A 15,687-nucleotide genomic window follows, 5' to 3' on the forward strand; every position below is an offset into this window, starting at 1 on the left:
GAGGCTAACTCAACTGCAAATTCATTATACAGTCTGACAGGGATTCCATTGAGCTGTGGAGCTTTGCTCAATTTTAATAATTTCAGCAGTTTCTCAATGCCACTGACATTAATACTTATTTCATTATCTTTTCAGTGGTGCAAGGCTTGAACTGGGGCACTTCTCTTCATTTTTTCTTTGTAAAGGAACATTTGAAAACAGAGTTAAGCATTTCAGCTTTTGCTTTGCTACCCTTAATTTCAGTTTATGTCTCATTAGCTAGGGACTGGACACTAACTTTGGTGCTACTAACAGCCTTTACATATGACCAGAATTACTTTGGGTTGTGTGAAATGCCATTTGGCAATATTTCACTACGGTAGTCATTGTTGGCATCATGCATTGCTCTTGTGACAGCCAAATGTGTTTCATTCAGCATCTCTCTATCTATAGCCCTACACTTTGTTTCACACCTATTATGCGGTAATCTCTCTTTCTTTAGAAGTTTCTTTACAGTGATTGTATACCATGGAGGTTCCCTCCCACTATGAACTGTTCTACTGGGCACATATCTATCCAGTGCATGGTCAACTATTCTTTTAAACTTGAGCCAGAGTTCCTCTACATGCTCCTCCCTGTGCTAAAAGTTTCAAGCTTGTCATTGAGATATGACACTACTGATTTTTTTATCTACTTTACTGCACATAAATATATTTCTGCTTGTTTTAGTTATTCTTTGCACTCTGGAAATCATTGTTGCCACAACCATATAATGGTCACTGATACCAGTTTCATTGTGGACATCCTCAAAGAGGTCAGGTCTAATTGTTGCCATTAGATCCAATATATTTCCATCATGAGTGGGGTTCCAGGTAGTTTTCAGGGAAGGCATTTAGTAATGTTTCACAGGATGTATTTGATGCCCCACACTAACAAAACTGTAATTTTCCCAATTAATTGTTGGATGGTTAAAGTCTCCACCAATGGTTACAGCACGACTGTTAGCAAACCTGAAAACAGAATTAATTTATGATAAATGCAGATAATATGTAGGGCTACTCCTCTTTAAGGGAAAACTAGATGTAATACAATATGTTAGTTGGAAAATCTGTACAGTAACTAAATTACAAATATCAATTTGCTATAAATTGCTTATAGATTATGCAAAGGACCATGGTAGCTTCTGAAAATTCTCAGTGACACAATTGGTAGCTTCTAAAAATTCTCAGTAACACAATTGGTAGCTTCTGAAAATTCTCAGAAACCTAAGTTTATTTGCACTGATGTACAATGAAATTTAGGGGCTATATATTCTTTGGCACTAGCTGTGAACCACATATGCTGATTTGCCATGAAATAAATTATGTACCCAAAACATTCATACTGATGAAAATATAGTTTTGTAAGCCTCTGATAATTCTCAAAATAATCTGCTTCCCATGTAACTGTACAATAAAATTAGAGAACATTGTTTTGAATGAGGATAGGCCTACTGTTCTCCAAAATTTTAAAAGAGCCAATTAAGGTTAAGCCTATAATTGATAATAGCAGTAAGAGTTTATCATGGCCCTCATGAATGTTCAGAATTTCACAATGTATCACTGTACAAATGGGTTTTGGTACACCAATGAAAGATTATGCAGAAGTGATGCAAACAGTAAAATATGCAAATCTAGTTCTTCAAATCAGCACATGATCTTGTGCATGTGGTTTCACAAAAAGGAAAATTCCCAACTTGATTTTTATACACAAATAAACATATATATTGCACAGATCTTTCACTTAGATGATTCTGTACACACTTCTACATTTGCATGCTGTAGAAGAGCACAGAGTTTCTCTTGATCAAAATCGCTAAAATGTGCAGCAACAACAAAGCACATCTTCTACCTATTGCAGCTAACATGTGTGCAAAATGTCATTAAAACTGGAGACATTCAGGTGATGATGATTCCTATAACTGGCTCACATCATGTGGAATGACCCAGTTGGTAGCAGAGGACTATTGTCACTGCGTTTTATAATGGAAGGTAGAGTGAAGAAAAATCAAGCTACCCTCCTAGCATCTGTGAACATAGAGAAAGCTTTTGACAACATAATGTGGAATAAGATATCCTTAGGATATTGGAATGAAAATGTAGAAATAGATGAACATTCTAAAAAACTCAAATGGGTGTAACAAATTTGGAAGCTCAAGAAATTGAGTAGCGCAAAGTTACAGCTTACCATCACTGTTGTTCAGTTTGTGTTAGAGAAGCAATAACGGAAGTGCAGAAAAATTTCAGAACAAGAAAAAAATTCATGAGGAACAGATATCAGTACTAAAGTTCACATACTATAGAGCCCATTTGTCCAAATATAAAGAAGACCTTTTGAAGGACCAGAATATAGCTCAAGGATAAACAGATCAAAGGCTGAGGTGATGGAGAAGAACAACAACCCACTTGACATTGAAATTGGGAAGAATGTGATAGTGGAGGTGAAAGAATTCTCCTGTCAAGGAAGCAAGATAACAATGGATGGTTGAAGCAAGGAAGATATTGGACATAAATTGTCACAGCTTTCTGCAGTGGAGCACTTATATAGATATCATGTATTGATATGGAATTGAGGAATAAGTCTTGAGAGTGTATGTCTGGAGCACAGCATTAGATGGAAGTGAAATGTGAACCATCAAAAATCTGTATAATATGAAATGAGAAAATTTGAAATGTGATGTTATTGGAGAATGTTGAAAATTAAGTAAACGGAGATAGTAGTATATGTAATGAAGAAGCATTAAAAATAATGGGTGAGAATGGATGTTTATGGAAGATATCCGCCAGAACAGTGGCAAGTGAATGGGCTACAGCATCCAGGAATAATTAGCCTGGCAATGGAGGGAGAAGTAGAGGGAAAAAATCAGGGAGGCAGGCGAAGACTAGAATGTGTAAAGCAGCATATGGAGAATGTTGTATACAATAGCTGAATAGAGGTGAAAGATTATCACAGCAAGGGAATAGATGGAGGGCAGCATTAGATGTTTTTTGGGAGTGCAGCGGGTCATTGTTTTCTACCATATTTGGTATTTCATTTGAGCACCTAACATACACATTCACATGAGCTTTCAGAATCTCGGACAGTTCAGCTGAAGATGTCTGATAGTGTCCAGATGAAATATTGTGCATGGTTGAAAATGACTAGCAGCTGCACTTTCAATACATCACTGAACATTCAATACACTTGAAAAATTTTAAGGTTCACAGCATTAAATGAGTTGATTGATTGATGACTTGATAAAAACACAAACAGAGCACCTTCACCATTACATCATACTGTATTTGGAACTGTTTCATGCTATATTTGATATGATACTAATTTAAAAAGTCATCTTTACGTAATGTGTGATATCTTGTCTGCTTGCTTATTTGTTTCAGTCAGTGTACTTTTTTAATACATTGCCTTACTTTTACAGTTAACAGGAACACTTTTCTTTTTGACATAGTTATACCACTCAGTACAAATAAGTTTTGTTTCCCATACATCATTTAAGTCTTATGCCCAGTCACTATAGTATGTGCAACTTAAAATGTATTTAGCATGGAGCAGAGGTTACAAAAATATGTTTGTGTGCAATATACCCATGATGGAATTGCTTTTATCTTCTGGATGAATTCATGAAAGTCAAATTTACAGTTGGAGCAGGATAATTTTGTATTTAATTGCCTTCTTTATAAATGATTCATATCGTGGTCATGCCTTTAAAATAATGTATGTTTAGTAATAATTCATGTTTCAGCATAAATCTAGACATGTTTCCCAAACATAAAATTTAATTATTTGTGAACTGTATGCTATGAGATAAATAATAGCACTTCATAATTTTTGTTAGAGATGAAGAAGAGAGACGCTTAAATGTGTTGCGAAATGGGCTTTATGAAGATGATGACAAATCAGAAGAAGAAAAGAGTATTTTTCGAGCTAATCCTGTGCCTCTGCACACTCATATACCACTTTATGACAAAATAATGGCCCAGCAAGAGAGAAGGTATTAAGGAAAAAATTCTTGGTATGATGAGAGACAACCTCTGTTATTATCTTTGTTAAATGATGTTGTATTTTTAGTTTAATTACTGTTGATTTCTTTGCTGATACAGTTTCTGAGAACTCACTGATTTATTTAGCTTATCATTATAGTTAAAGAATAAATCACAGAGGTTTAAAATTTTTTAATCTTTGTTAATTTGTTTTTCATTAGTTTTTATTTCAAATTTATGCTTACTCACATGCTTATTTGATTTATGTTTATATTTATTTTTGTTGACAGGCAACACTAATGATCTTTCAAAGATCATTTGCACAGTATGCTCAAGAATTACAGCTATGCGCTTTAAAAGAGGCTGAAATTTTGTAATTTATAGCACATATTCTTATGTTAGCTATTTTGAAAATTGTTTGTCTTCTTGACTTGTGTGTTCCAGTCCTTAACCAATGTGTCTGGAATAGTGTACTTCTTTGAGGTAAGAACATGTGTTATTAGTTTCATTTGTGGTTCATTATCAATTTAAAACAATGTTCTTCTTTGAGGTAAGAACAGGTATTGTTAGTTTCATTTTCGGTTCATTATCAATTTAAAACAATATGGTGTATGCATTGCTCATCTTTTTTGTTATTTATGGATTTCCTAGCCTGCATTAGATTCACAGATATAATTCTGTTATTTGACTGAAACTTTTATGAAACAAAATAGCTATAGTTACCACAAATCAAAGACAGTTGTACTCCCTGTATGTGATTAGCATGCCATTAGATGAAGTGTAAAAGTATTGATGAAACATTTTGAAATTGCAAATCATTGCAATATTTTCTTTGCCTTGCACTGCTCGGAAATAGTCTGATTACAGACTAATTTCATGACAAGCTATTCCTGCGTTTGCATTGTTTGAACGATTATTAGGTTACAAAAGACAATTAAACAACCATTCCTAATCTTCCAAAGCAAAGTCCAGTATGGAATAACAATAATATGGAAACAATAGAGCACTGCTCACCACATAGAAGAGGCACTGAGTCACAGAGAGGTGCAACAAAATAGAATACAAGAATTATTTATGCTTTCAGATAAAGCCCTTCCTCAGAAATATAAATCACACATTCACACAGCAATAACTCCTCACACACACACACATGGCTATCGTCTCCAGGCTTAAGCCTGAATGTAACTGTATATGAGCATCAATCTTCTGGGGTGGGTGACGTGGTTAGGGAGGAGGTAAATGGTGGGAAGGGAGGCATAGTAGGGCAGGGTAGGGCTACTAGGTGTAGCATCAGAAGGGGGAGGGGAAGGGCTTACGGGTGCATTGGTGGGACAGAAGGCTTGTGTGTACTGTAGTGGGAGCAAGGAAGGGTGCAGGCAGGTGGAGGGCAGGGACTAGTGAAGGTTGAGGCCAGTGGGTTCACTGGAACAAAGGCAGTTCCCACCTGCAATTCAGAAAAGCTGGTTTTGGTGGAAGAATCCAGATGGCACAACTTTGAAATATGGTAACCATTGATGTATTTCTCCATCAAGTAATGGAATCCAGATGGCACAGGCTGTGAAGTAGTCATTAAAATTAAGCATGTCGTATTGGTTGACATGTTCAGCAACTATGTAATCTAGCTGGCTTTTGGCTATACTTTGGCAGTGGCCATTCATGCAGCAGGGGGATTGTTAGTAATCAGGAACACATAGTCATAGAATGTGGTGCAGTCATTGTGTGAATGTTTAGAAATAAACGTGCCTCCCTGTACTTTCCTGAAGGTCTGCCCACGCATTTGATGCATAAAAGGTGATTGGGTAACACATAATTCCCAGCCCTGGGTTGACAAGTAGGACTTGTAAGTACCCCTGGTAAAGGCCAGGCCTAGGGAGGGGTGATTGTCTGAGCTGGTATCTTCCTCTATGTTGACTGGTCCTTCTGTCTGGAGTCCAGGAGGTGTGATCTGAGGCACGGACAATCACCTGAGGTGGGTGAGCCCCTCCTGATGGAGGCCCCCAGCAGGAAGGAGCATGCTGTTACAGACACTGGCAATCATGGGGTATTTCTCCGCAATGAGATACTCATCTCAAAAATGTAAATGGGTTAAGGTGAAAGAATCACTGCCTCTACCAGCTGCACCCTGATACTCCGTGGTGTCACACACAGAAGATGGTCACAATTTTATGACCATTAATCCATTTGTTATTCGTAAGGGTGCAGATGCCATTGCTGGTCGTGTGAAGTCACGTTCTCAGTTTCATAATGTGACCTAGCTTTTGGAGACAGATTGTGCTTTTCAAGAACAGAAACTGTTTAAAGCAACACTTCTCCATGCTATCCTGTTAAAGTAGAGGCCTGCCACACTCTGACTCCCTCCCGTTGTGTCAAATACACCTGGCTGATTAATGGCCTGACCGAGACTGAAATAACAGACTATCTCACTGACTAGAGATAAGGAATTAGTGCCAGTCCGCACTCTTCATCACATTTGACAATGTGGTGCTTGCATCAAAAATTAAGGCTGGCTATGAAGCTATCACGGTCAGACCATACATCCCAAATCCTACACATTGCTGTAAATGTCAACATTACAACCACACCTGTGAATCTTGTGAAAATGCAGCCAAATGCATAACCTGTGGCAGGCATGCTCATTGGGATGTGTGTCCACATCCTTCCCCTCACTGTATGATCTGCGAGGGTGATCTAGTTGCTTCCTCCTGTCACTGTCCAATCTGCCTCAATGAGAGAGCCATTCAGGAGATCTGGATGAAGGAAAAGGTTCCTACTCATTGCTCATAAAATGTTGGCGAGCCACAAACCTTGTACACAACCCTCTGGCAATTATAGTACAGTTCTCACTACACCTTGGCCTACGAAGGACATGGCTATACAGACTGGTGACTTACATTTAGTGCACGGTCGTTAAATTGTCCCTCTCTAAGGTCACACACTCATCTTCACCTGCTATGGGTGCATGCCATACAACAAACCTTTGCCCACACCAGTAAAACTGCATGCCTTGCGAACACAAGCATGGAGATTCAAAAAGGAGTACTTCCGCAATGACTTTCTGCATACTTCTAGCCAGCCAACGTCTGGGTCTGTGCCTGACAAATGCCATGTTTCTAATCAGTCAAACAAGGCAAACAAGCTTCCCCTTCTCCGCCTCAGCATTCTTCATCAACAGTGTCACCATGCGATATCCTTACCCAGCCAACCTCCTTTTCACAGGGACGCATCACCAACAACCAGTCTAGTGGCCAACCGAAGACGAATACCGACACCTCTGTTGAACTAATGGACCAGGATCCTCCAGCCTGTGTACCTAGTCATTGTCCACATTCAAATTCTGGCACTCGGCAGCCACTGAAGTGACTGTTCTCTTATTTGACCCATCTCCTGTCTGTCATCAGATATAGTTATTTTCCAATGGAATATTTGTAGCATCACATACAGTTTGGTTGAATTACAGCTCCTCTTGTGGTCCTACAGTCCAGTTTCCTTTTTTTTTTTTTTTTTTAACTCCAGGGCACAAAATTATGCCCTCAGGATCATTTTCACCTCCCATACTTCAGTCCATTTTGACCTTCCCACTGAAGCAGGTACCCTAGTTCATGGGGGAGTCATGGTGCTCATTCGAGACAACAGCTATAGTACACCATTTCCTTACACACCTAGCTTCGAGCTGTAGCTGCCCTTCTTTCACCTTCTCTCTTTGGAATGTCTACTCAACTTCATCATCCTCCTCCCTTTTTGCTGCTTAATGACTTCAGTGCCCACCATACTCTTTGGGGCTCTCTACACTCCTGTCCAAGAGGCTCTCCTAGTAGATATCTTCAGCCAGTTCAATCTAATATGTTTGAAAACAAATACATCCACATTTCTTTGCAATTCCATGCAATCCTTTTCCCACTTGGACATTTGGCCTGTACTACTCAGCTTGTCGTCATCTTGAGTGGTCCGTTCTCTCCAACACGCACTTGAGTGACCATTTCCCCTGTGTCATTTGTTTGCTAATGCCTAGCCCATCTGTGCATCCAACCAACTGACAGCTTTACAAAGGTGACTGGCAGCTCTACTCCTCACTGGCTGCTTATGATTTACACCATTTCCCCTGCATTGATAACAAGGCAGAAAACCTTACAAATGCTGCCCTTACTGCTGTGAATGTACCATACCTCACCCCCCTTCCTTGTCATGATGTGCCCCCGTCCCCTGGTGGACTGACACATGCCATGACCCAATCCGTGCACAGAGACAAGCTCTCCACTTTTTAAATGCCATCCCAAGATGGCAAACTGTATTTGCTATAAACAGCTACATGCGCAGTGTTGCCGCATTTTCAGGGATAGCAAAACATCTAGTATGCTTTCTTTTCAAAGCTGTTGTAACAAATTTACTCCCTTTTCTGTTGTTTTGGGTAATCTCCATTGGCTTTCAGGAACCACAGTTTATTCCCTGGTCTGAATATAGTGAATAATGTCATTGTAGATCCTCTTGATATCTCCAAAACCTTCAGCCAATGTTCGGAAGACATTTCAAGTTCCACTCACTACCATCCTGCCTTCCTCCCTCTGAAATGGGTGGCAGAGGAAGGGACCATGTCTTTCTCCTCCCAGAATCATGAAGGTTGTTGTTGTTGTTGTTGTTGTTGTTGTTGTGGTCTTCAGTCCTGAGACTGGCTTGATGCAGCTCTCCATGCTACTCTATCCTGTGCAAGCTTCTTCATCTCCCAGTACCTACTGCAGCCTACATCCTTCTGAATCTGCTTAGTGTATTCATCTCTTGGTCTCCCTCTATGATTTTTACCCTCCACGCTGCCCTCCAATACTAAATTGGTGATCCCTCGATGTCTCAGAACATGTCCTACCAACCGATCCCTTCTTCTAGTCAAGTTGTGCCACAAGCTCCTCTTCTCCCCAATTCTATTCAATACCTCCTCATTAGTTATGTCATTTACCCATCTAATCTTCAGCATTCTTTTATAGCACCACATTTCGAAAGCTTCTATTCTCTTTTTGTCTAAACTATTTATCGTCCACGTTTCACTTCCATACATGGCTACACTCCACACAAATACTTTCAGAAACGACTTCCTGACATTTAAATCTATACTCGATGTTAACAAATTTTTCTTCTTCAGAAACGCTTTCCTTGCCATTGCCAGTCTACATTTTATATCCTCTCTACTTCGACCATCATCAGTTATTTTGCCCCCCAAATAGCAAAACTCCTTTACTACTTGAAGTGTCTCATTTCCCAATCTAATTCCCTCAGCATCACCCAACTTAATTCGACTACATTCCATTATCCTCATTTTGCTTTTGTTGATGTTCATCTTATACCCTCCTTTCAAGACACTGTCCATTCCGTTCAACTGTTCTTCTAAGTCCCTTGCTGTCTCTGACAGAATTAAAATGTCATCAGCGAACCTCAAAGTTTTTATTGCTTCTCCATGGATTTTTATACCTACTCTGAACTTTTCTTTTGTTTCCTTTATTGATTGCTCAGTATACAAATTGAATAACATCGGGGATAGGCTACAACCCTGTTTCACTCACTTCCCAACCACTGCTTCCCTTTCATACCCCTCGACTCTTATAACTGCCATCTGGTTTCTGTACAAATTGTAAATAGCCTTTCGCTCCCTGTATTTTACCCCTGCCACCTTCAGAATTTGAAAGAGAGTATTCCAGTCAACATTGTCAAAAGCTTTTTCTAAGTCTACAAGTGCTAGAAACGTAGGTTTGCCTTTCCTTAATCTTTCTTCTAAGATAAGTCGTAGGGTCAGTATTGCCTCATATGTTCCAACATTTCTACAGAATCCAAACTGATCTTCCCTGAGGTCGGCTTCTACCAGTTTTTCCATTCGTCTGTAAAGAATTCATGCTAGTATTTTGCAGCTGTGACTTATTAAACTGATAGTTCGGTAATTTTCACATCTGTCAACACCTACTTTCTTTGGGATTGGAATTATTATATTCTTCTTGAAGTCTGAGGGTATTTCACCTGTCTCATACATCTTGCTCACCAGACAGTAGAATTTTGTCAGGAATGGCTCTCCCAAGGTTGTCAGTAGTTCTAATGGAATGTTGTCTACTCCAGGGGCCTTGTTTCGACTCAGGTCTTTCAGTGCTCTGTCAAACTCTTCACGCAGTATCATATCTCCCATTTCATCTTCATCTACATCCTCTTTCATTTCCATAATATTGTCCTGAAGTACATCGCCCTTGTATAGACCCTCTATATACTCCTTCCACCTTTCTGCTTTCCCTTCTTTGCTTAGAACTGGGTTTCCATCTGAGCTCTTGATATTCATACAAGTGGTTCTCTTTTCTCCAAAGGTCTCTTTAATTTTCCTGTAGGCAGTATCTGTCTTACCCCTCATGAGATACGCCTCTACATGCTTACATTTGTCCTCTAGCTATCCCTGTTTAGCCATTTTGCACTTCCTGTCGATATCATTTTTGAGACGTTTGTATTCATTTTTGCCTGCTTCATTTACTGCATTTTTATATTTTCTCCTTTCATCAATTAAATTCAATATTTCTTCTGTTACCCAAAGGTTTCTACTAGCCCTCGTCTTTTTACCTATTTGATACTCTGCTGCCTTCACAATTTCATCCCTCAAAGCTACCCATTCTTCTTCTACTGTATTTATTTCCCCCATTCCTGTCAATTGTTCCCTTATGGTCTCCCTGAAACCTCTGGTTCTTTCGGTTAATCCAGGTCCCATCTCCTTAAATTCCTGCCTTTTGGCAGTTTCTTCAGTTTTAATCTACAGTTCATAACCAATAGATTGTGGTCAGAGTCCACATCTGCCCCTGGAAATGTCTTACAATTTAAAACCTGGTTCCTAAATCTATGTCTTACCATTATATAATCTATCTGATACCTTTTAGTATCTCCAGGGTTCTTCCATGTATACAACCTTCTTTCATGATTCTTGAACCAAGTGTTAGCAATGATTAAGTTATGCTCTGCACAAAATTCTACCAGGCGGCTTCCTCTTTCATTTCTTAGCCATATTCACCTACTATGTTTCCTTCTTTCCCTTTTCCTACTCTCGAATTCCAGTCACCCATGACTGTTAAATTTTCGTCTTCCTTCACTACCTGAATAATTTCTTTTATCTCATCATCATTTCATCAATTTCTTCATCATCTGCAGAGCTAGTTGGCATATAAACTTGTACTACTGTAGTAGGCGTGGGCTTCATGTCTATCTTGGCCACAATAATGTTTTCACTATGCTGTTTGTAGTACCTTACCCGTACTCCTATTTTTTTATTCATTGTTAAACCTACTCCTGCATTACCCCAATTTGACTTTGTATTTATAACCCTGTATTCACCTGACCAAAAGTCTTGTTCCTCCTGCCGCCGAACTTCACTAATTCCCACTATATCTAACTTTAACCTATCCATTTACCTTTTTAAATTTCTAACCTACCTGCCCAATTAAGGGATCTGACATTCCACGCTCCGATCCGTAGAATGCCAGTTTTCTTTCTCCTGATAACGGCGTCCTCTTGAGTAGTCCCCGCCCGGAGATCCGAATGGGGGACTATTTTACCTCCAGAATATTTTACCCAAGAGGATGCCATCATCATTTAATGATACAGTAAAGCTGCATGCCCTCGGGAAAAATTACGGCTGTAGTTTCCCCTCGCTGTCAGCTGTTCGCAGTACCAGAACAGCAAGGCCATTTTGGTTAGTGTTGCAAGGCCAGATCAGTCAATCATCCAGACTGTTGCCCCTGCAACTACTGAAAAGGCTGCTGCCCCTCTTCAGGAACCACACGTTTGTCTGGCCTCTCAACAGTTACCCCTGCGTTGTGGTTGCACCTACAGTACGGCTATCTGTATCGTTGAGGCACGCAAGCCTCCCCACCCACGGCAAGGTCCATGGTTCATGGAGGGGGAGGTCATGAAGGTTACAATACTGCTTTTACTATGAGGGAGGTTAAACATGCACTCTCTTTTGCCCCAGTCATCTGCTCCAGGACTGGATGGTGTTTACATTCTGATGTTGCAACAGGGCCTTCGCTTTCTCCTCCACGCATATAACTGCATTTTGACGGATGGCACATTTCGCAATTGCTGGTGTGATTCCATTGTCGTTCCCGTACCTAAGCTTGGTAAGAACAAACATCCTTCTTCCAGCGAGCACCAAATTTCGCTCACCAGTAGCATCTGTAAGGTGATGGAATGAATGGTTAATGGTCATCTGATGTGGTGGTTTGAGTCTCAGAATCTCCTCACTAACACCCAATGTGGACTCCATAGGCACCACTCTGTAGTTGATCATTGTGGCCATGTTTTTTTTATTTGGGGAAGGTGTATGACACCTTCTGGAGGACGGGCATCCTCTGTATTATGTACGAATGGGGCTTATGGGCATCCTGCCCCTTTTTATACAGGAATTTTTAAAAGACCGTGTTTTTAAGGTACATGTGGGCTCTGCTCTTTCAATCAGTTTTGCTCAAGAGGGTGGAGTGCCTCAGGGTTCTGTGCTCAGTGTTGTCTCATTTGCTATCGCCATTAATCCTATTATGGATTGTCTCCTGCCAGGTATCGCAGGCTCTCTTCTCATTCATGAATTTGCAGTCTATTGCAGCTCTCAATGAACCTGTCTACTTGAGCGGCACCTTCAGTGATGTCTTGATCATCTTTATTTGTGAAACATCAACAATGGCTTCCACTTTTCCGCTGACAAGACTGTTGGTATGAACTTGTGGTGGTGCCAATAGTTTCTTCCCCCATACCTATATTTTGGCCCATTCCTTCTTCCATTCAGTGATACAACAAAATTCTTGGGACTCATGTTTGACAGGAAACTCTGTTGGTCTTCCCATGTCCCTGACTTAGCAGCTCGTTGTACTCACTCCCTCAGTGTTCTATGTGTTTTATGTGGTACCTTATGTGGAGCAGATCGAACCATTCTCCTCCATTTATACTGGTCCCTTGTCCATTTAAAACTGGGTTATGGGTGTACTGTGTATTAAACTGCACATCCGTCTATCGTAAATCATCTTAACATCATCCACCACTGTGGGATACATTTAGCCACTAATGGCTTCTGTACTAGTCCTGTTAAGAGTCTTTATACTGAGGCTGCTGACTTACCGTTGTCCTACCAGCTGGATTTTCTCCTCAGCCATTATGCAAGTTGTCTGTCTTCTCTGCCCGGTCAGCCATATTATGCTCCTTTTTTTGACAATTCCCTCGTCCATCAATATGAGCTGTGCCCATCTTCTCTGTTGGGGCTGTGCCCATCTTCTCTGTTGCCTCCCAGAGTTCACTTTCGTTTGCTGCTTCAACAGCTTTGCTTTGTGCTCCCTGCCACATTCCCCATGGGTTTGAGCTCTTCACTGACCTGAATTTGTGCTAAGGTACAAGTTCATTTTGGACTCCGTTCACTTCCTAGGGACACTACTACTACTGACCTGGTGTATTATAGCAAGTTTCTTGCACTTCACATGCAGCTTGAGAGGACAGTGTCTTCATCTACACTGATGGTTCCAAGACAGACCATGGTGTCAGGTGTGCCTCTGTACTTGGCAATGATTCTTTTCAGTATTGACTTCTTGAGCAGTTCTTGATTTTTTTTTACTTCGAAGCTCTATGCCCTCTAGGCCACCTAGTACATCTGATGACACGAGCTTCCAAATTGTGTCATCTGCTCAGATACTGTCAGTGCTCTTCAGAGCCTTTACTTGCTGTACTCAGTCCAGTCTTTAGTACAATGGATCCAAGACTGCCTCCACTCACTTACTATGGGGGGAGCCAAGGTGATGTTCCTGTGGGTTTCTGATCTCATCGTCGTGCCAGGGGACGATGTTGTTGATGTTGCTGAAAAGGCTGCAGCTCTCCTCCCCCAGCCGGCTAGTCATTATGTTCCCTCTGATGACCTTCGTGTCACTGTCTGTCTGCATGTAATATGACTTTGGAGTGTACAGTGGCCTTTACTTCAGGGGAACCAGCTTCAGGACATTAAACCTTTCCCAGTAGCATGGTCGACTTCCTCTTGGTCCTCATGCCATAGGGAGGTCATTCTAGCCGGGCTGCATATAGGACACTGCCGTTTTAGTCACCACCATGTATTAAGTGGTAATCCTGCCCTGATCTGTACCTGCTGCTCTCAACCCCCAATGGTGCACCACTATCGACCCAGTGCCCATTTTTTAACTGTTTACATCTGTGTTTTCCATCTACTTTGTCAGATTGTTTCAGCAGATGACCTGCTTTCTGTTGATCACATCTTACTTTTTATTTGTAACAGTGGCATGGTGCAGCAAATTTGATCCCCCACCCCCTGGTGGGGACCTCTGCCATCTCAAAGATGTTTTGAGAAATTTTCCTTAGGGATGACGTTGTCCTTAGCTGCTCCTCTTTTAAAATTGCTTGAGTGGGTTTTTGCCTTTTTCACCTCAGGTTTTTATTTAGCACTCATTTTTTCTTAGGATACGGGTGTCTATGACCTTAGCAGTTTTGCATCCTAAAGCAAGAACCAACAACCCCCCCCCCCCCCCCCCCCCAGTACACCCACCGTGGGCCAGGAAAGAGTTGGCGGTCAACTGAGCACAATGTAGGGAGACAGGTGTGTGTGTGTGTGTGTGTGTGTGTGTGTGTGTGTGTGAGAGCGCATGCGTGCATGTGAATGTTTTTCCTACAAGCTCGAGGAAGCACATCCTGAAAGCTAGCCAAGCTCTGTACCTCTTGTTTGTGTACCTACTGACATGCAGTGTTTCTATCTTTTGGTAAGTCGTCTCCTTTATTCCTAAATAATTCATCATTCTCAACCAGATTTGTATTGTGTAAATGTGTGAGAATTTTGCTACTGAGGAATGACTTTGTCCGAAAGCTTAAATATTTCTTGTATTGTGTTTTGTTGTGCCTGTCTGCAACACAGTGCTTCCTTGATATGATGAGTAGCAATATATCCTTTCCATATTGTTGCTATTCCTGATTTTCCAATATACATATCATAATATCAGTAATAACACAGTATTTCTTGAGAAAAGTAATGAACAGTTATGTTAGTAGTGTAATACCCCTACAATATAACATGTAGCATTTGAACACTAACATCCTGTACATGGGCATTTTTTAACAGTCAGAAATGTAGGCTACCATATCTGAACAAACTGATCAACTTTGTATGACTGCCAACTGCACATGCTCTGGTACATCAGAAATTGGTACTTACCTGCAGTGACTACTGTAGTTAAAATAAAATTTTTGGCATTAATTGTCATAACCTAAAAACATCACATCACCAAAAGAAATAAGTGGTGTCATTCTCATGGCCTGACTAATCTTTACATTAGTCACAATATTGTTTATCTGTTTCCCCCCATCATTTTCTTGTTAATAATATTACAAATCAAAGGACCACATGTAGTATCTGTTTGTTTTATTTTTATTTGTACGATCAGATCAATCATTTTTGTGTGAGTTAAATATAAAGGGTGATTATAATTACAGCTAAACTTTCAAAATGCAGTAAAAATAACACCACTGGTCAGAATGACGTCAAATTGCAATGGAATATTATCAGAGAAGGGGGAAAACGTGTGGCAGAAGAAAAAAAGTATAGTGAAAATTGGTCAATAGATGGTACTGTATGTGTCAGAATATGTAAATGAAAACACCTGTCATGCGCATGACCCATTGAAGTTGGTTTAAACATGCCGGGTACACAACT

At 40.4% G+C, this 15,687-nt stretch overlaps 1 protein-coding gene across 1 annotated transcript in view; it reads left to right on the plus strand.

Moving 5' to 3' along the window:
- Window positions 1–15,687, plus strand: part of LOC126177368 (protein FAM161B-like) — a 214,478-nt gene that overhangs the window by 43,701 nt on the left and 155,090 nt on the right. The window contains exon 2 of the mRNA XM_049924451.1: window positions 3,851–4,006. Within this exon, the coding sequence (XP_049780408.1) occupies window positions 3,851–4,006 (156 nt within the window). The remainder of the gene's footprint in view (window positions 1–3,850; window positions 4,007–15,687) is intronic.

Source organism: Schistocerca cancellata, chromosome 1 (assembly GCF_023864275.1).
Source record: "Schistocerca cancellata isolate TAMUIC-IGC-003103 chromosome 1, iqSchCanc2.1, whole genome shotgun sequence".
NCBI lineage: Eukaryota > Metazoa > Arthropoda > Insecta > Orthoptera > Acrididae > Schistocerca > Schistocerca cancellata.